This window comes from Tachypleus tridentatus, chromosome 10 (assembly GCF_004210375.1).
Source record: "Tachypleus tridentatus isolate NWPU-2018 chromosome 10, ASM421037v1, whole genome shotgun sequence".
Classification (NCBI taxonomy): domain Eukaryota; kingdom Metazoa; phylum Arthropoda; class Merostomata; order Xiphosura; family Limulidae; genus Tachypleus; species Tachypleus tridentatus.
Genome location: NC_134834.1, coordinates 139,272,409 through 139,295,380, shown reverse-complemented (window position 1 = coordinate 139,295,380; position 22,972 = coordinate 139,272,409). Strand labels below are relative to the sequence as shown.

At 32.0% G+C, this 22,972-nt stretch overlaps 1 protein-coding gene across 4 annotated transcripts in view; it reads right to left on the bottom strand.

The window, feature by feature from the left end:
• Window positions 1-3,788, bottom strand: part of LOC143230449 (uncharacterized) — a 54,296-nt gene extending 50,508 nt beyond the window's left edge. For all 4 annotated transcript variants that reach the window (XM_076464025.1, XM_076464026.1, XM_076464027.1 and 1 more), the window contains exons 1-2: window positions 3,599-3,788; window positions 979-1,095 (exon numbers count right to left, since the gene is read on the bottom strand). In XM_076464025.1, coding sequence (XP_076320140.1) covers window positions 979-1,095; window positions 3,599-3,773 — 292 coding nt within the window. In that variant the 5' untranslated portion in view covers window positions 3,774-3,788. The remainder of the gene's footprint in view (window positions 1-978; window positions 1,096-3,598) is intronic.
• Window positions 3,789-22,972: the final 19,184 nt, after the last annotated feature.

Genomic DNA, 22,972 nt, shown 5'->3' with positions numbered 1-22,972 from the left:
CTCAATAACACGCGAGTTTACAAAATTTTAAGTAAAACTATATTTGTGAGTAAAAAACTTGACAATCTGTAAAAATAAATTCTGGTAGCAGTGAAACCTTTTTCTTATCTTTACCAACTCCATTACATACCAAGCTTTTACTGGTTTCTCAAAATAACAGAACGTTCAAAGTATATTATGGAGAAAAATATGAATCCTCTTTAATTTTAAATGAGGTGTAACAAAAGAAATTGATTTAACACAAGGTATAGTAAGATTAAAACAATTTTCCTTTGATACATAAATTGATAAAGATGAATGTATTTACAAAGATATGGGTTTTCATTGGAGATCTAAAAACGTTCAAAATATCTAGTAGAAGTTGGTTTAAATCTTTGAAGTACTGTTTGAGGCTGAACATGAAAAAAAATCTAAACTATTATAATACAAAAAGATTGAAACACTCGCTTTAAGAGATCTACAAAAATATTTCGAAATATAGTCTTCAAAGTAACTAGCTTCAACCAAAAACTTATTTTAAATGTCATCTGATTTGACACATTTCATAAAAAATAGAGGGATTGTTTGCATGATACATTTGAACAAATAGTGTACATAATCTTTACTTTTCATACAATTTGTTACATAAAAAACAGCTAGAAAGATATAAATAAACCAGAGGAAAAGTTACTTACAGGTCAAATTTATGTAAATTTTGTTTTTCGTAAAAAAAACAACAACTCAGAAATAAACTTAAGAATTTTTAACAACATGTTTACCAGCATGCCAGTCAACACTAATTTTAATAAAGCAAAAGGTTAAAACGATTTTTTTCAAAATTAGCTAACACTTACAATAGTTACACATAAGTTTCAATCTAACATTCATACTAAGAAATAGAAATACCAGTGCAGATATTCTTTTTCATTGCTATTATACAATGGTCCGTACTGTGACCTTAAGAAAATCAGTTTTGAAACTTTATCGCTTCATACTCACTCTTATTGGACGGGTTTTCGTTACAAAGGCCACATACTTGTTTGAAAAACACTGTTAGCAGAAAAATGGCAGCAAAAGCTCCCAGTCGTTTCATTGTTATTTTGTTATCTGTTCTTCCTGAAAGAAAAAAACAAAAGAAAATTATCTCAAACAAAGTAGCCTCATACGAGCAGCCGTTCTTACCTAAGTAATGATAGATTTGAGTGAAACCTAGTCAACACTACCAGCTAATGAGATATGAACGAATAGTGAGATTGGCTGTCATAATATAACGCTCCCACGGCAAGTTTGGTAACGGGGATTGCGAGTTGAGTGCTCTAATCACCAGGCAGGCCCGATACTCGACTCTTAATCTGAGGATCACAGGTTCGAATCATCGTTCGACCAAACATGCTCGCCCTTCCAGCCGTGGGGCCGTTATACTGTTTCGGTTAATCCAACTGTTCATTGGGAAAACAGTAGCCTAAGAGTTGGCGATGGATGGTGATGACTAGCTGCCTTCTTTCTAGTCTTACAACACTACTAAATTAAGGACGGCAAGCGCAGATTGTCCTCCGGTAGCTTTGTGCGAAATTCAAAACAAAAACAAACTAGCAACCAGGCACTATACGGCAAGACACGAACATTAGGTTAAACTATTTTATTTAGAAAAGCTATTAACATTTAAATTCAATTCAATTTTGTAAAACTTTAATAACTGAACAATGAAATATTAAGTTTCATTCATGTTCCATTATTAAAAATTAATTCTAAAATTTAAAAAAAGTGATTTGATTAAGATTAAAGGCATTGGATTTTCTCTTTCACACAAATAGGTTATTACATGCTCAATACCAATTGAGAAGCGCCTTTTCATACAGGTTCAGCTTGTATTAACACAATTAGGCAATTCAGAGATTATCACTCAAAAAACAGTTTCATTACTTTATGAGTGAAAAATGACCATTATGTTATTTTTAAACATACGTAACGATTATGTCCTTTTACTTAGGCAATAAATTTGAAGTTAACTGACTTTTTTGATAAATGATCACATGAGCTGTCGACTGACAGAATCCACCACTTAAAACTCTGAATGATCAACCATAAACAGACAAAAATACATCTCGAAACTCTCTTCAGTTGGGCAGAATACTATAAGACTAATATATGAGCTAAAATTTAAGTAAATTTTCCCAAAATTTGTACAAAGCAACGGTTATTTTCCTGTAAAATGTTCCAAATCTGCAACTGGAAAGGTAACTAGTTATATATTTCATATTTTCATTTTCATTAAAATGAAAACAAGTAAACAAGTACAAAAATAATTGTATAGTGGCTAATTGTCTAATCACAGCCAAGTTTAATAAAATGTTTGTTTCTAAATAAATAAATAGTTTGTTTTCATTATTTTCACGCACACTTAAAACATTTATTTTTTATGCTTCTCTTTGAAAGTTGTAACGGATATTGCATGCTGCCTTTCGCCCATGGTATAAAAGTAAGTAAAAATAACTTTGCTAAAAACAAATATATTTTGTGTAATAAGCTTCATTCATAAAGGTGACAATTAATATTTTCAACTCTTGGTGAGATTAGTTGTGAAACTTAAGTATAAATCTAATAACCGATTTATTTTTTGGTTGTTGTTGTTTTTGGAATTAAGCACACAGCTACACAATGGGCTACCTGTGCTCTGCCCACCACGGTATCGAAATTCAGTTTTTAGCGGTGTAAGTCTGCAGACATATTGCTGTGACACTAAGGAGCAACCGATTTGTTAATTATAAATAAATATTCAATTTTAAAAATAATTTTTTATAATAAATTCTTTTTAAATTTTTAGCATGTCCTTTCAAAATTATCTTTTATTTTCTTTGTTTACATGGAAGCTAAATTTATAAAGTTCGCGTTTGAAAACCAACTATATCTTTCTCTTTGTTTTGTTTTGAATTTCGCGAAAATCTACCTCAGGCTCAGGTGCACTAGCCGTCACTAATTTAGGAGTGATAGACTAGTAAAATCTTGGATTACTCTCTTACCAACGAACAATGGAATTTATCATGAATTCTTATCTGCTAAAAATATATAACGACATATTAACTTTCTATAATATTTGAGTTAATGTTATGATTCATGTATATATATATAGTATCTATCCTCAAAGAATCTTCAGCTAAATATACAAACACTTGAGCCCCCTCAGCGGCCCAATAGTATAATGCTGGAAGCCAGGTTTCGATACCCGTAGTGTGCAGAACACAGATAACCCTTTGTGTTGCTTTGTGCTTAGTAACAAATAACAACAACAACAAACGCGTAAGTTCATCGATAGGTTAACGAAAAGCTCATGAGCATTAAATATTAAAATCCTGGTTCGGTTTCACATAATGGATAGAACGCAAATAGCCCAGCTTATTTCTTTGTGCTAAAACGAGTACTCGATCAGCAATAGGACAGAATTTTTTGTTAATTTGAAAAGTTCGAACTCTTAAAATCTATCTATTTTGCACAAAATCATATTCAAAATAAAAACTCATCTGAAATCATAAATCTACATATGTGCAACAATTTAATGGCTATAATTAATAACACATATTTCTAACTATAGTTTTTGTTGAATTAATATTAAACTTTTTACCTTTTTGGGAATATCTTTCAGGGTTCTGTAAATTAGCACCAATTGAATGACTTGTTAACCAAATGTTAACTGCCTTTTGTAACTGTTCTCCAAATAATATCAACCACAAAAATGAAAAGACGAAATTACAGTGACACCCCCTCGTCACGTGACCCGAAAGGGAGGGACCTTTCATATTTTGGTTTTGTCTGCTTTAATGTTCGATTTCTTTAAATGAAAGACAAAGATTAGCTATCTGATAGCTTGTTTACACATTTATTTTACAGTTCTGATTGATTTAAAACAATTCTCATGTTAAAAAAAAAAGAGGGCAAAGTCTCATAGTTTAATACTGTTCAGATTTATCCGTTAGATACCTTATCTGTTACAGGAGGCATTCTTTTGCAAAAAAAAATGCATGAGCAAGTTTAACATACAAATGAGATATCGCTTTTTAATACTTAATAGTTTATTACTGCACAGTAAGCGATTGCCGACTGTACTACGATCAAAACAATTTATAACAAGTGATTTTTTTTACAAAATAGTTACACCCTCTTTATTTTTTTCTTTTCTTACTTGTGATAGTTATAGTAAAATAGTAATTTTCAGTCAACTTATCAGACCCGCCATGGCCAAGTGGGTTAAGGCGCTCATCTCGTAATCTGAGGGTTGCGGCGTCGAATCCCTATCGTACCAAACATACTCACCTTATCAGCCGTAGGGGCGTTATATTACATCACGACAAATATCAGTTTTTACTTGATGGTTCTTCTTGTTTTTACATGTGCTGCTATAACAGTCTTTTCTACTTTATTATATCTTACGTAATATTTATGTTCATGTAATTTGTATTTTAACTTCTTTTTAGTTTGACCACTATAACTGCTCCCACATTCACATTCTTTCTTGTAAATCCCAGTTTTATCTTTTAATTTATTTTATCTTCAGTACTCTCCAACATTTCTGAAATCTTACTTATAGGTTTAAAGACGCCATAAAGGTGTCGTAGTTTTTAGAAACATTAAATGATTGAATTCTTAATCCTGAAATATAAGGTAAAGTTAAAGTTTCTGTTTTGTTTGGTTTTCCATAAACATACCATAACGTAGTACTTTCAGCTAGAATTAAACCATTGTTAAATTTCTTAAATGTTCTATCTACTTAGTTGGTTCATATTCTCTTTCAACAACTACATGTTTAATTAGTAACAATTCATTACTTAATTATTCTTGTCTTAAACAATATGTTTATTGTTGATTCTCTGTAAACATATGAATAAAATGCAGAGACTTTGTGTTTTTATATTACATGATTCCTCGTTGTTTTTAATTATTTTTAACTTTTACACAATGCACAAACGCCAATTATTCATATTTGCTGTAATTTTGTTTGTGGCAGACTCAGTACAGGACAGATCAGTGATAGAATACATAAGCAAATTCTCTCTAAAGTGTAAACCTTTACACCATAATACATTCCTCTAGGTAAAAATTCATGAAACAAAACATTCTGGATATTACAGTTGCTATATTGTCTTTTCACTGCCATCACTTCTATTTATTAGACTTACTTAGAATGTAACATAGTAACTAATTTCATTAATTATTTTTAAGCCTACACCCCATCCTTTTGCATATCTATATTTGTTATAATAAGCATAAAGAGGATAATTATACACATATCCAAATTTTACTTCAAACATGTCAATGCATAAGATAGTTATTACATAATTAGTTGTATCTTCACACAGCAAATACAAGCTTCCCGCCACAATGCAAAACACACGTTCACTTCTTTCAAATCTGGGTTCGTAATGAATGTGGTAGTTAACCCGGTAATGAGTTTAAAGCCGGACAAAATGCTTTCCGACTCAAAATGTTATGAACTTGTTGTCTCTGCCTCTGTTCACTAGTAGTGGATATACCTGGCCTAACAACTTAGCTCATGCATGCGTAACGATTAGTTTGGTTTGAAAATATCAGTTCTTCCTCATCTGCCGCTGGCTTCGTCGGCCACAGGAGACAGTAGCTACTGGCGATATTTCTAATTTCTATTCAGCTCACTCAGGAAATGATGTCACAATTTTTGTGTGCTTCTTGTTTTGTTGTTGGGCCAAATAATAGTGATTTTCTACATTTATTTTATAACTAACTTACCAGCTTAAAAATTTGCTGATCAGCAGCAAACATTGCACATTGATAAAAGTGAAAGTCGAATTCGTGCCAGGAAGCTTATAACTCATTATTGTTTCGCAATGTACACCTGTAAATAACTTTGTTATCATGTCTAAACGCTGATTAATAGAAAATTTGGTGTGGTTATTAGATTGACTTCTGAAGATGATTTTGAGTTTGTTTGTAAGCAATATGAAAGAATTTTCTTTCAGAAATCTTAGAATTACGATTCAATGATATTTTTTAAGAGTTATAATGATGCAGTAAAATAAAATACTAACTTATCTGAAGCACACAAACTGCTTTCTGTTTCACACTGTACTGTAACTAGTTTATCCTATGAACTTTGTTCATGTATCTTAGTAATCACTTGAAAACACCATTATCTTTTATAAAACATAGTTTTCTGTACTTTGCTCTTACTTCTCAAAATTTGCTTGTTTAAGGAACAAAGCCAAATTGGGTTATTCATTCTTTCCAACTTTGAAACTTGAATTCCGGTCTATAGCATTTTAAGTCCTTAAACGCACCGCTGTCCCACCAAGGGACTACTTCATAAGCATTCATTTTCTCATGTTATTTATAAGCTTTCATCTAAATGATATTTATACAACACTTATCAATAAAAAATATACTAGACAGACAATTAATAACAAAAACAATAATTTTTTTTTTAATATGTAACCTTGAATAGCTTAGAACGTTTTACAGGTCTGCAGAAGTATAACTTGAAACATACAATACTAAAATACGATAACAATGACTAAACAGTAATTTATTGTGGAAGGTATTATCTGCTCTCTTTCTTTATATGAATATAAAGTCTTAAAAAAGACATATTAATCAACACCTTTTCCTTAATATGATCAACGTTTTCCAGAGTATAACCCAACTTATATTTTGATTATTATAAATATAATGTGTAAGCGAATATAAACCGGTTACAGAACATTAGATTCATCGATTTGAATTATACTATTTATGTTAATAAAAAAGTAACGTATTCTGTACTTTTATTGTAAAATGTAACTTATCCTTATAATTTTGTTTCCATGAAATTTATTTTTAATTTAGAAATCAGTATATGAATAAAAGTATATAAATCATTAGTTATCCTTTTCACAATATCTCATTTAAATGATTCAATACAATTAGCTTTGAATAATATTGCACAAAGAAAACTTCATGTACCACACGTTTCGTTCAGATAAGGAAAAGTAGTGTACCATTCCGCAAATAATTTTATTTGGTGAACGAAAAGAGAAACATATTGTAAGTTATTTCTTTTGTATTTCTTGTCTTGAGTGGGAAGAAAAAATGTCAAATTACATACGTATTTCAGTATAAATACAAATCTTCTTTCCATTCTTGTATAGGAAAAAACAATAAAAGTATATGTCACTGTATTTTGTTTAGTTATACAGACTCAATAAGTAATTATTTATTTTTTTTGTTCAGTTGAAAATAAAGACACTTACTTTCATTGAGTCAAGTCTTGAGTGAATTTCTTTATAAAATGATATGCACAAAGTGGTTTGTTCTGTTACAGCATCAAACATATTAGTTCAAGATTTGTGAAAACAAAACAAAAATCGGATTTCCGACTGATTGAGAAACAGGTCATTAGCTTATCTTTCTAGCTTATACAATATTAAGGCGGCCAATTCATTTTTTGTTTTTTCAATGTTAAGTTTTCTTTTCATTATGCACAATCTTAGGATGACAGTAAACCTTTAATAACACATGAATAATATATATTCCTGTTCACATGTTATAACAACAACTTTATCAACAGCGTCACTAATTATTTTGAGGTTATAAATGCTTTACTGAGAATGAAAGTTATGACTGTTTAACAAAGTTTACGTTTATCAGTTTCTGTCTATTAAAATCTTAAGTAGAATAACCAACACATTTAGCCAAATCACAAGACAAAATTTTGATTATAATACGCTCCACCAAAAGTCCAGAGAGAACCAAGAGGAAGATTCTCAGAAAAGGTAGTAGGAACCCTCGTTTAACACGTAATGACATACAGAAACTGGTAAGGGAAACTGGGTTGAAGTAAGCACCTCTACAGTTACGAGCATGTTACGCTCTTCTGGGTTCAAAGCATGACGTCCTCGTATAACTCCATATTTAAAGCCTGTTCATTTAGAAGCACGATTGAGGTATACAAGAAAGCATGTAGATAAACCCTTTACCTATTGCAAGAGTATTCTTTGGTCAGACAAGACTAAAATCGAGCTTTTCGGCCATAATGATGTTCGCTGTATTTTCCGTAAGAAGGGGGAACGAAGTCTTCAAAAGAACACCGTCTCTACAGTTAAACACGGAGGTGGCTTGATCATGCTATGGGGTTCCTTCAGCTCTTCTGGTGTAGGTAGCCTTCACCGCGTCAACGGAATCATGAAAAAGAAGAGTACGTTGATATATTAGGCACTTATATCAAGAATGATGCTCGGAACTTGCGGTTTGGAAGTCGTTTAATCTTCCAGCACGACAATGACCCTAAGCACACATCGAAATATGTGCAATCCTGGTTGCAGAGGAACTATATAAGCGTTCTGGAGTAGCCATCGTAGTCACCCGATCTCAACCCAATTGAAAACGTTTGACATGAGTTGAAGACCAGGGTTCATCAGCGTCATCCGAAAAACTTGCAAAAGTTGGAGGCCTTCTGTAAAGAAGAATGGAAGAAAATACCAGTCGAGTACTGTCAAACGCTCATGGAGGGCTATGAGGAGAGATTGCGCCAAGTAATTCACCTGACAGGCTACACAACTGACCATTAAAGTAGACGCACGAACACTTTCTGCCCCTCCTATGTTTGGTTATTTGTTTATAAACAGTTTATTTGTCGTTCAATTTACATATAAGTTTATGTAGATGTGTTTTAGTATAATAGTTATAATCCACCGTACTTTCATTATCCTAATCGTGATAGTTTTTAAGTTATGAGGAAGCAAACTACTCATGACGCAGGGGTACGAACACTTTCTGCCATAACTATAAGTTCATTCAGGAAACGAAGAAATTTTTCGGATGAAGACAAAGAACAGTTCAGATTCACTAAACCCATAACCTGCTCTACGAAAAACATTTGTGTAATCTAATGTAAAAAATGCAGCGTCCAAAATGTAGATTAAACCAAAACAACCATATGCAAACACACACAAAAAAGAACTTTTGGTCGCAAACCCTTTAACATGCCTGGATGTGTTCTTTAAGACATTAACTTGACTGGTATAGAGATAGAGTTTACATCTAACAGCAACAGGGAAATTAAAGAAGCTTACTGATTATCATTGTTAAATACCATAAGCAGCAATGTCTAAAGCAAAATTTTATGACAAGATAAATGTAAAGCAGGCTTGATACGCTTGCCCGGCATGGCCAAGTGGGTTAAGGCGTTCGACTCGTAATCTGAGGGTCGCGGGCTCGAATGCCCGTCGCACTAAACATGCTCGCTCTTTCAGCCGTGAGGGCGTTATAATATTACGGTCAATCCCATTATTCGTTGGTAAAGAAGTAGTCCAAGAGTTGGCGGTGGGTGGTGATGACTAGCTGCCTTCCTTCTAGTCTTACACTACTAAATTAGGGACAGCTAACGCAGGTAGCCCTCATGTAGCTTTGCGCGAATTTCAAAATACAAACAAACAAACTCTTCAACATTTTTTGGTATTGACAATTTGTCTTCAAAATTGAAATTAGGTGGTTTGTCATATTAACATATTGAAAAATAAAAATACATACAAGTAATTCAGCCACGGACACCATTTTGCTACATGGCCAAAGTACATCACCCATATAAGTTGTTACTTTATGACAGATTACTGTTTGACTTTTTTGATTTTGATCCTCACTAATCGATTAAATATTTTCAAGTATATGTCATTCCTCGTGAATGCATTTTCATATTTTAATAGGTTTATTTGGTTATTATTCTCAACAACAAATACCTTCGAATTATTTTCTATTATTGTTCGCATCAACACAACTTAAGTTGTTCAGTAAAAATGCTTCTGCACAATAAAAAAGTTTGCCCTTATGATTTATTCACCATTGTAACAAAAGCTTAATGGAAACTGTCGTCTATTCAATGTAAAAAGCAAATTTGTTTCACTTGGCTCCAGATCATTTCGTGGAATAAAAACTCGTCACATTTGCTACTCCCATTTATGTAATTATATAATTAGCTAATAATCTGTTCATAATTAGCTTCGTTCCATTAGACATTTCTCGTTTCGGGTTTAAATTTGTTTTCAACATAAATAATGAACCAGTCATCATCAATTCGTTTGGTGGCGTTCCATAAGTTCTTTGTGCATTCAAAAGTTCAACTGAAAAGCTTTTCGAGTTTTCAGACTCATCACTAACTGTCGAACCTGCATTTTTATACAATTTCACATCACATAGAATAAAGTTTAACGTTGTTCAGCATCAATACGTCGTTGTTCTTTCTAGTAATTATGATTTTCTGTGCTAATGCTTGTTCGCTTCTTATATCGACAGAGCTTCCGTAAAGTAATTTAATAATACATTGTTTTTCAACTATCTTTTCAAACATTTTAACATCATTCATTAACCTTCAAGCGTTAGTAATTTTTCAATCTCCAGTTTTTATAATCCGTTCATTAAAATCTTCTTGTCCTATTGTTCTCATATTGTTCACGCATTATCTAAACTTAATATTTATCTTTTTTCTTTTTTGCTTCTGTTGATGGTACTTTTATATATGATGTAGACGTTTCTAGCTTTACACTGCTTTGCAACATTCTTCTTCCGTTTGATAAATTTGTAGCTATTGTGGTAGTAGCAACTAGTGAACCAGCTTGTCCTTCTATTAAATAACACAAAAAAATCTTTCCTGATTCTTCTGGTCTATTCACAAAAGAAAGCAAGTTCTTCAACATCTATTATGCATTATATATTATACATCTCGTTATTATTTCAAGTAAAGATGCTTCAACTTCTGGATCTGTAATTCCTGCACATATCATTTATGCATCTTGCACGTTGTCTTCTTTCAAAATGTTTACATGTGGCAGTCCTCTCTACTGAGATTCTAGTGTATCTACGTAAGCTACTGATTTTAAAAAAATATATATTTCTTCAAATTTCATCCAGCAACGCAGCAAGCTTAATTTTAAACGCTCTTGCAACTAAATCTGGAATATAAGGAGATTTATGTCCAGAAGATTGATTTTCTTAAATTTCAGGCTTACTTGGATTCCACGTCATTGTTACAAAGGGAATGAGTCTTCCACTTGTCAAAACAATAGTCATTACCTCATAGTGTCTTTCCTTCATATTTTTTGGTGAATCTTGAGAAAAAAATGGTAGAATTATTGTGCGACCAACTTGTACTCCAGCATTATTCGCGACATTAGCTAAAGAATCTATTTTACTTTTGTATTGGCTAACACGTATCTTCGACTGCATTGTTTTTATAAGTTCAAACTATTTGCTTAAACATGCAAATGTGAACCACGAACCCATTGTTGAAATAGCTTTCCTCCATTTAAATTATGTTAAATTCATCTTCAGGAATTGCTGTTTGAGCAGCTTTGTAGTGCAACACTTGCATTTTTCTAACCTTCAGTCTCCATATTTGGCTACAATCCTGGTTTTCCACATGGGTAAAATGACATTTAAGTCACTGGGTCTAAATTTTGCGTTAAAATATTCAAATTTATAAATGAATGTTCAAGCCATTTCAATATACTCTTATATCGCTTTCAAAAGGTAGATTTTCATTAGTTTTAAAAATTATTGCAATTGCGCCCACAGCTGGTAAATTGTAGCATCTGCAATATAGATTTATATTACTTTTAAACCGTATATTTATATTTGGAATACCGCAGCTTTCAACAAAAGATTATTTTATGTTCTTCGTCTAATCTTCTAAATGTTCTAGCTTACACACTGATTTCTTACATCACTGCGACACTAAACTGGTGATTCGCACACTTATTCATCTTATTTTCATTGGCTTCATCAACATCTGCCTTGTAAAGTTGAGTAAATTGTCTCTGTTCATGTACACTTTGATGTATTGTTGTTCTATAATAGAGTTGTTCATACACTCTTAAACAAATTGAACCATACCCTTGTATTTTTGCCACTTTGAATCAAAAGACAGAACACATTATAGATCAAATATTCTTTTTTTTAATCTCACAGTTAAGATTATTTATGTTACTCGTTAGATACTTTTAAAACATTAAGAACTTTCTTCTTGGAGACAGTCTTTCTTTTCTCTTGTGACAGCGGTTTGAGAATTTTCCACACAAATTGATTGCATAAACTGGAAAACACTGTTCACTGTACCACAACTGTATTGTTCTATTGCTAATTCATTACATGTGTTGTTATCAATTTTACTAATTTGTCTTTGTACGTATCTTATATTTGCTCGATTTCTTACATGACTTTCTGCAACTTCCTTAAATATTTTCTTCATTTTCATTTTCGAATTTTCTTAAAATAGTTACATGCCCTAATATCCTTTTCATGGCGACCGATAAGTCTTTGTTGTCTCTCGGTTTTGACATCTTCGTTTTTATGCTCTTTCTTTCGCTCTTCCTGTCGCTTCCATCTAGAAATGTCAATTTTAGTTTAAATCATTAACAAAACATAGCTTTGTTTTTTTTAAAACTCATTTGCTCCAGTTCTTCATGTAGAGGTAATAAATATTTTTTCCTGTACTTGGATATGTTTTCCCAAAGTTCCGTTGTAGCACTACAAAAAATAACGTTTAGTTGTTTTTGAATTAAGTACAGAGCTACACAATGGGCTATCTGTGCTCTGCCCACCACGGGTATCGAAACCCGGTTTTTAGCATTGTAAGTCCGCAGACATACCGCTGAGTCACTTGGAGGCATAATATTTAAAAAAAACCTTTAAAGAATAACGTTAATGGTTCATTCGTTTATCGGTACACCGAATACTTTAATGATGTCATTATTTATAAATTGATATTTTTGATGTTATAATCAATTTTAATGCATTACAAAAAAAAAATTAAAACTTCCTGTTATATGTATTAAACTATTTAATAAGGCCTCACCAACAAAATCTTATCATTCAAACCTGGGCTATAATGTCCGACCACAAATTGTTGAGGTATACCAAACTTATCTGTTTCATGAAGTTTTCTTACCAAAGTTGCGGTAAGTGTAAAGTTTTTACAAATTAATCGATGTTTCACATTTATTTGTTTAATTATGACACATAGCCTAAAAGTTACGATGTAAACGTTGAAAAAAATGTAATATTTACAACCACTAAACCAAGATTTATAATTAAAAATTCTATCACAAAGCTTAAACCTAAATATTGGTTTAAAATACGATCATTATTTAAGACTAATGACAACACGTTTGGGAGAAAGAAATAACAAATATCTTTAATCCAGAAAAACAATAATGACATTTTAAACAAATTACGAAACCTTAACAAAACACACGTGCTATGGTCACGTGTTTTTAAAATTTGCCTAGAATGTCGAAATGTCTATGTCAAGCTAAAGATATCCATAAACTAAAATGTAAAACGATCTAAATATAGTGAAGCTCAAGCTAGCTCTTGTGAACGTTCGAAGTATTATACACATATTTAGACAATAATGTCAAGTCATAGTTTTGTTGCTCAGAGACAGAAGCGAAAGGAACCTTATTATTATCATTTATAAATATTAAAGTAATATTTTCTAGACGTAGAAATAGTTATTATTACCTGTAAACTCAACGCAAGATACATAGAAAGTAAATTTCTGACCTGAAAAAAATGTATTTTTATATCTGTTTGTAGATGACAAGTGTTTTTAACAGAATATTCAAATAATTATATTTTAACAAGTTAGCATGTAATTACCATGTATTTTAATCTACCTAAGCTGATTTGCAGTAAAAAGAAAATTTTGTGATGTAGTTCTAGAATCAATGTTGCGAAACCTCAAAATCACCGTTCTTTGTGCAAAAGTCAATTACCGTTTCAGTTTTAACATATGCACTTAACTTAACCAACAAATAAGGTATAATCTTTTTATGACAACATAATACAAATCACGACTCAAAAGATCTCAACAATATGTGCATTGGTCTTGTCTTAATTTTACATAAAGTCGTGCCTCAATCTGCACGATGAGAGAATTAATTCTACGTTCATACCGTATGTGTTTTCTTAGAGAAAAGCAACAGGGGGCTATCTACTGAGTCCAGCGAGGAGAATCGAACCCCTGATTTTAGTATTGTAAATCAGTAGACTTACCGCTGTACAAGCGTAGCGTTGTGGTGATATACACGTACACTGCTCTAAACGGAAAAACTAGTTAGCTTTATTCATAGCTGGCCTCAAGCGGTTTTTAAGCTCACTTTTCACCAAGTAAGATATCTTATGTCCTCGTAGAAATACTAACGTTCGAAGTTAATTATCTGAAGTTAAACGGTTTATAATTTTCGAAATCCGCATGGGATTATCTACTCGAAATCTATAACTATTCCTGGTCAAATATTTGTAGTTTTCCAATTAATTAGCATTTATCACAATTATAGTATCCGAGGTTTATATTATACCGACTGTAGCAGACCAACAATATTAAACTGTCTTCCCGCTTGTTGCGATGACAACCTTTTATTATCATTAGGTAAGATTCTCAAAAATTCAAATGACATTAGTACTGGAAGCCACTAGTATCTTACAGAAATACACCGTACATTGTTGATTATGACACTCGAGAATCTTCTAAAAATTTAGAGAAAAGGCGCGACTTTTGAAATACACATTGCATATATTTCTTAATATATATTAACTGAAACAAATATAAATATTAAAATGTATAACAGTAAATCCATTACACGCCTTCATTCTGAATTTATAGAAAGCAGTAAAATCCTTTATGTAAATTAATTAAAAAATATATCAACTTTTATTTAATGACATAAATATTTCTGCTACTTTTAATAAGACCTATAAAAATGATATTAGATATGCTTTTCGGTTTTAAATATAATAAATTTTGGGAAGAATTCAAAAATTGGACAATCAAATTTTTAAATGTTTCAAATTGGTTTGCCTATTCTAACAGTTTCTGTTTGGGTTATATGTTATATGATGAATTAATATATTTGTTCCAAGAAATTACAAAGAAATACATATAATCATAACTTCACATGTTGAGCTCAGTATGGTCCAACTGACGTCATTACAAAATTTCACGCTAAAAGGGACTCATTACTCTCGCTTTTAGTTATGTGTGTCGTATGCCAGATTACATTTTTATAATACCAGATAATTCAAATAGAAGATAAACTCAGTGGCCGTCAAAAAGTTCAGCTTATACATCGTATGGGACTTCACACTCAATAGTTTAGGAAGCAAAGAATGTTACATGCTATACTTCATTGAGTTTTGAATTACATCACTGTCCTACCCCAATATCTAAGCGCATTCCAGATGTAATATTTGAAAGATTATAAACAGTCAGATATTTTCAATTGGTTTTTCTCCTCGATCAAGCCAGTTCACTAGCGTTTCATCAATAATATGTGTACACAGATGATCAACGTGATTTGTATGTTTATGAATCAATTCGTCAGATCTCAAGAAAAGCTGCATGCATGCTGCTGACATATAACAAATCCACATTAAGTTTTCTTCACACTCTTATAATTTTCCTTCAGTATTTTATCATCACCTCTTTCTTGCCACATTACACCTTTTCATAGATGTCAATACGCAAATTCAGCTCTTTACCATACTACGTCGGACTGAAAATGATAATGTGTAATGCACATTAAAGTTAACCAAATTCAGTGTAAACTTATTCAGGTTCTCCAAGCTATGCCAAAAATGTTCTGATGTGTCAGCCAACATTTGGCTTACGACTTGTGGATTTGAATTTCCTCACACCAAACATGGTCGTCTTTTTAGTCGTGGAGACGTTATAATGTGGCATTCAATCCTCTCATTTATTGGTAAAGGTTGGTTTGTTGTTTAGAAGTAAACACAAAGCTATACAATGGGCTATCTGTGCTCTGTACATGTGTTTTGGCATTCATAACAAACAACAAGATTTGAGTTTTTATTAAAATCACATACATGAATTACATAACTTATGAGTGTACCTACACTTTAAAATAACCTAAAATGGGTGCTTTTGACATTATTCAGTTCGCAGATATAATTAAATATGAAAGTAGATAATGTTTTTATATTATTTGAATAGTCAACACTAGATGTCGCTATGTATTAGAGTCACCCAAACACGAGCAACTCAAGAGGGCCCGCCATGGCCAAGCGTGTTAAGGCATGCGACTCGTAATCTGAGGGTCGCAGGTTCGCATCCCCGTCCCGCCAAACATGCTCGCCCTTTCAGCCGTGGGGGCGTTATAATGTTACGGTCAATCCCACTATTCGTTGGTAAAAGAGTAGCCCAAGAGTTGGCGGTGGGTGGTGATGACTAGCTGCCTTCCCTCTAGTCTTACACTGCTGAATTAGGGACGGCTAGCACAGATAGCCCTCGAGTAACTTTGTGCGAAATTCAAAAAACAAAACAAACAAGCAACTCAAGTTTCAAAGTATTTAAAACATTAAATGTTACAAATATGACAGTTAGAATAAAGCACGCATCAATAAATATTTTTAATGAAGTGCTTTCCTTAATTCTATTACTTTTGTACAAAATGTATCAGCTTACATTGGTCAAACAGCTACACAATATTACATGTTGTTAATGCGTATAACAAACTAATCGGTTATTGTATTCAAACAATTATAAAAGTGTAGAAAAACTAAGCAACGCCTGTAATATCCACTAAATATTAATGTGGACAAAATTATTTTAATACGGAATACATATTTCACTACTGTATATATGTGTTCTTTAAATGCGTTGCGTATATAAATATTAGTGTTTTCAGCATGTTTTTCAAGAGAACAGTAACATAAAGGCAAATATATATACATAGAAATACATATACAAAGACATAAGTTAACAGTGTCAGTGAAACAAGATGGTAAAACAAAGTAAACTTTGTTATTTTTTAAAAAACTTTTATTATCGTGATCCAGGACTTTGAAAATCGATGCTTAAAATATTTTCTCAAGTCATGCGCAATACATAAGTCAATTGAAATAGAACGAGAAATATATAATTCACCATAAAAAAACGTTTCCCTCATCTTAAAGTCTTGTCAATGCATTACAGTTTTAAAATTACATAAATTCACTGTTACTTTTATTAAATTAAAAAGGGTTAGGTGTAATTGTACGCTATCTTGAGGTCTATGAATATGTGTATATTGAATAAATTATAAATTAATTCCATGAATTTTGTGAAATGACTACAATCACTTTACCCAATTTCGAAATGATTGCCTAAATATGAGTCTGGAATCAGTAAAATGAGTATTAAAACCATCATTGTACTGTTCTAATTATGGAAAACTGTCATAGGAATCTTATAAAATAGTTTAATTTTCTGAAGAGGTTAAGCTAACACAAGGTTAGACTACTGATCGAAGCTAAGATCAGAAATAATTGATCGCAAACTGTACTAAATATTGTTAAGAACATATTTAACAGCATGTTTTACAAAATTTGTTTGTTATTTTGCACAAAGCTACACAAAGACTATCTATGCTCTGCCCACAACGGCTTTTTAGCAGTATAGGTTCATAGGTATACTACAGTGCCACAAGGAGCTTATTGGAGTAAACCTGATTTTGACTGAACTGTGAAAAGAAACTGATACAATATAAACTTACATGAAAATAGTTTTATTTAGAATACCAAACAATGAAATTGACGAGTGAACTCAAAATGCCTTTTCTATGACTGAGAAAGATTTGTCTGGTGTAGAAGAAAATTGATTTTAGAGTGAGAAAATATTAATATTATAAACAATACTGCTATTCTTTCTTTTTATCAGGTTTCGATACTCGTGTGTAGCTTTTTGCTTAATTACAAACAAGAAAGCTATTCTTTCCATGGTTCGTGCTCTGCCTACTTTACTCATTCTCATTTAAAAATAAGGAAGATTGTAAAGTATCGCTGGTACAAGAAGGTATATATGGGATGCTATACGTGAATAAGTCACGTCAATAGGTAACTAGTACCATGTTTAATGGCTTGCTCATACTGATCAGCTCTGTATTTATGAAGTTAAACATGCTTATCTTTGCTATAATTCTCAATTTCAAGAGTATATTTTCATGAACTTTGGTACGATTTTAATAATGTTATAGAAGCCTGCTGTACATGAAACATAAACCTTTTATAAAAGTTTTTCACTAAAGTTTTGTTTTGAACTTTCCAAATTCTTTACTGATTGAATTTGAGTAAGAAGTGGTTTTATGCTAAAAACAAAAATACTTTTTTTTGGCTTACAGTTTTTAGATTTCATTTACATAACCTCTAAAACGTTTAAAATAAATATCGAAAGGTTTTTCGGTAAAACCATATATTTCATCACTTATTTTCTCTGCCTACACTAACAATAGCGGTATCATCAACGTAAAATAAAGAGACAAATAACATGAAATAAAATGAAAAAAAGTTAATTCTCTGCACTGACTTAAATCATCCAAGTATTAAATACGTAAGAAGTGTAGAATGTTTAACGCCCTTTCTCCAATATGTAGAGTATAGAGTAACTGAAGGACCCCCTTCCTCCCGCATACACGAATTGAAGTATTACTATTAATTAAAGTAAACCTATGATTAACTCGAATCAGTTAAATTGTTATTGATATACTAAAAGTTCGAAATAAAATAGATTTATTTAAAACGACATGAAATAAACTATCGTACGCAGGATGATCGCAAAGATTTAAAACTTTGAGATTGCTAAAAATATGTGAACAATTGCTGTCGTTATTTTGCGCATATCGATTACAATGGATCATCTGAATTTTCATAACAGAACCAAGTTAGAGCACTTCTAAATAGTTAGCTATTTTTCTTTATTCAATAGTTATCGCCCATTATTTTTCTGAAGAAGAATAGTCAACTACTCAAAAGTGCTGTAGTTTTGGGACGATTTTGAAATTCATATCAGCTTTGTGAATAACCCTGTGTACTAACTACTCCTTTATCACAATTGGATACTTGTTTCTTGGCAGTCTCTAAACCTAATGATATTCTTGACTTCACATCGATACAACTTGTGTCCAAACCAAAAACAAAGGTCATGTATGTAAGTGTAGTTTGCAAAAGTGAAATCAGCATCAACATATTTAAAAGTGTGTGTTTGAGGTCTGACACAGTTTAGTTAGGACTATTTAAATTTAGCACTTGTTTTCAGTTGTGTCACTTCTTGTGGTAATGTTTGAAAGATTCGGTGAACCTTTGAGAATCGGTATTCTGTTTAGCAACTGTTTATCTTTTCACGTAACTCCTGAAGTCACATGCACTGAAAATCTGTTTCAGACTTTAGATGGCATAATTTTCATTCAAGTTTCTTCAGATTCTTACTTAAAACTGAAAAACATTTTATATAATGTGCAGACAATAAGTATTCCAGTAACTCTCAATTGGTTCAACCTAATTACTTTGTTTTTCAGCTCAATGATTTGATCCAAAAGTTTGTGCGTGTTTTTTTGAATTGGATATATAATGCTTGTCAAGTTTTAAGCTTCTCAGAGCAACAGCAGGATTAGACTTATTGCAGCGTTTTGCCTAATAGCAATAAATACACATATAATAATACTTAAATACCATCGTTTGTGGTAAGTGGGCGGTATAGCTTCATACAACCCATCATATTGCTACTTTTGTGACATATTTAACCAGACTTAGCGTAAATTACGTAAATAATGTGAATGAAGGGTGTAATTTCAATTGAATACGCCATATGAAATAAATCTTTTTACATAAAATTATTGCTATTTCTGAAAACAACGACCATTATCTGATTAAGAAACATCATCAAACGAACAGGTGACACTTATGCTGTTACATTCCTTGACAAATGTTAATTTTTATAACACAACATTTGGTATTAAAGCAAGAAATAGTTTTGTTTCAAGGCCATAGACGGCGTCAAGTAACATTATTCAAGAATCATTTTTTGATAAATAAGCGTGCAGTTTTCGATATAACACACACACACATATGCTGGTTTGCTGGATAACAGGTATTTCAAGAAGAAAATACTTTCTGATATGACCGTTTGAACTAATTAGCCCAAACTTCCGATGGTATCTTAGTTGTAAGTTGAGTAACGTTGTATAAAAAAAAAGTCAATAAATCCACGACAAGTTTCAGACCTCATACAGCAAATATGAAAGAAAATACCGGTTAAAAGTTTGAAAAAACAGGCAGTACCCATTTCTGGTCAGTACAGATGTAGAGTTAAAGAAAACTGAAGACAGCAGCTAGAGTGTGCTGTTGTGTATATTTTTCTTATACTATACTAGTGGCACGAAACAACGTGTGTTAAATTCAGATGAAAAAAAGCATATTTTATATATTCAATCGACAAAAATAAAATCAACAACATACAACTACTTCCGACAGTAATACGATATTCTTGGGAAGGTTTTAAATCAGTTTCGTTGTTTAACACTTTCTTATTAAAGTTTATAACATATGCTTAAATCTAAGTTATTGTAATATTGTGCATTTTCTATCTTATTCAGTTTTACTATCTTTATCTTTAAAAATAAGAGTTTAATAACAAAGATAACTATATTTAGTAAGATTGAGGACTAAAATAGTAGGTATAAGCTTTAAATTTAGATCTTAATAGTGTAACGTGTAGTTTAACGTTAGATTAGGCAATGGTTCTTTAGGCTTGGTTATAATTCAACTTTGAGTGAGCTTGTAAGACAAAGCAAATACATTTCTTTCTTTAATAAATATAGTCTAAAAACTAGTTAACTGTCAAACATCAGCATACAATATTAACAACAGGCTTTTGGTATTTAATCAAGAACACAGAAAATCAACAACATATAACTGTTTCTAACAGTAATATGAGATTCTTGGCAAGGTTTTAAATCAATTGCCATGTTTAACACTTTTTAATTCAAGTTTATAAGATATACTTATGTTAATAGTATGAAAATAGAATGAAACCAAAGTGAACCTAATCATTGAGATATTTTGACATTGTGACAATTTGACATTTGTTATTTTCAGAACTATGTAGGTAATGTTATATATATATTTCTTAGTCGCCGCTAGATATCCTACTAGTTATTGGTATTTAATCATGGTAGCGAGTGTTTATTTTAATTCTACAAATAATGTAATGGTTAAGAATAGTTCGGAGGTTAAACGTTCCCAGCTTGTTAGATGCGATAATTGCAATGAATGGACTTTGTTTGAGAACTCTGGACTACTATGCACTTTTAAGGAAGCTAGTAGTGAGGATGTTGTTTATATGAAGAGTTTGCAGGTTGGGAGGCTGTTTTAACTAACGTTGAAGAAATGTATAAAAAGAAGTATAAACTGTTGGAAATGACAACATAATTTCAAAAGGACATTAAGCTTTTACATGGAAGGCTTTGTTTGTTTGTTTTTGAATTTCGCGCGAAGCTACTCGAGGGTTATCTGCGCTAGTCGTCCCTAATTTAGCACTGTAAGACTAGAGGGAAAGAAGCTAGTCATCACCACCCACCGCCAACTCTTGGGCTACTCTTTTACCAACGAATAGTGGGATTGACCGTCACATTATAACGCCCACACGGCTGAAAGGGCGAGCATGTTTGGTGCGACCGGGATGCAAACCCGCGACCTTCAGATTACGAGTCGCACGCCTTAACCCACCTGGCCATGCCGGGCGGAAATGCAAGGGAGGCATTAGCTTACATTATCAATAAGATCTAGGAAATTAGAAAGATCAGTATTCGGATTGAAAGTTATGAGCTCAATTGTAAAGAACCTATTCTATTGAGCAACAAATTTTAGCTCCTAACTTGTGTAGACAAGGAACTATTTGAGGGAGGGAAAGCAAAAGAAATAAATAATGACGTGAATCATGAACTTGAAGAGTTATAGATGATTCCTTAACACAGGATGTAGATAGACGAGTCTGTAGGGTAAATTGGGAGAAAAGAGTTAAATTTTGCTAACCTAAGACACAAGTGGAAAACGTAACTCATAAAACAAGAGCTTTTGTGAAGGGGACTGGCTACACCACAGTTTTTCTTATGTAGATAGATGCTAACAATATAGTGAAGTGTAAGTCAGAGGAGCTAATAAATAAGTACAAGAGATTGATAAAAACATTTAAAGATAAAGGCCATAAATTAATTATGTTAGAGATAATGTCAAGCATTAATTTTGGAGATTAAATTTTTGGTAGATTTATAGGGTTAAATGCTAGGCTGAAGTTAATAAGTAAGTATGAGCAGATTAGTTGGTTGGATTTGTGTGATCAGATCAGTGGGAGTAGGGAACTCTTTGGAATAGATGATTTACACTTAAGTAAAAACGGGTCTGGCATTTTGTAAAGACTATTAATTCAGCTGTAATGGAACTTGTAAACTAAAACTAGATAGTGGTGAGGGCAAATATAAACTAATTCAAACAAAACTGAGATGTAGAGAAACGTTTACCATAGGAAATCAGTATAAAAGTAGTTATAAGAATATGCTTAATTATTATTATTGTAATGCTAGTGTATAAGAAATAAAATGGGTGACTTTGGGTCACTTGTAGAATATAAGCTTTAGATGTAATAAGAATAACTGAAACATGGTTTAATGTACATGATTTTTATGACAAATTACACGGCTATACATTTTGATATGGACAAAGTAGTGAAGAGAAGGGGACGAGTGGGCTTATATTGTAAGAGTGAGTTAGATCCATTTGAAGTTGAGAATATTAAATATAATCGCAAAAAGACTAAATTCATTTGTGTTTCTGTTAGTGGATATCAAGGGCAAAAGCTCTCAGTATGGATTTGTTACAGACCACCAGATAAAACTGATAAAATTAGTGAACACTGTACAGTGAGATTAAAACTTCAGATGTTAATGAAATCATAATTATAGGTAATTTTCTCTACTATGAATTGGGCATCTGAGTTATTTGGAAACAAATGTGGAAAACTTTCAAATAAAAATTTTTCAATAGTCAAAACTATAACAAAAAAGAAAATGGTAGCCGCAAGTAGAAATACTAGGTTGACTTACAGAAGAGCATCACAAACTTAACAAATTTAAACTGAGTAGTATTATAGAAGAACAATAAAGTTGTCAGG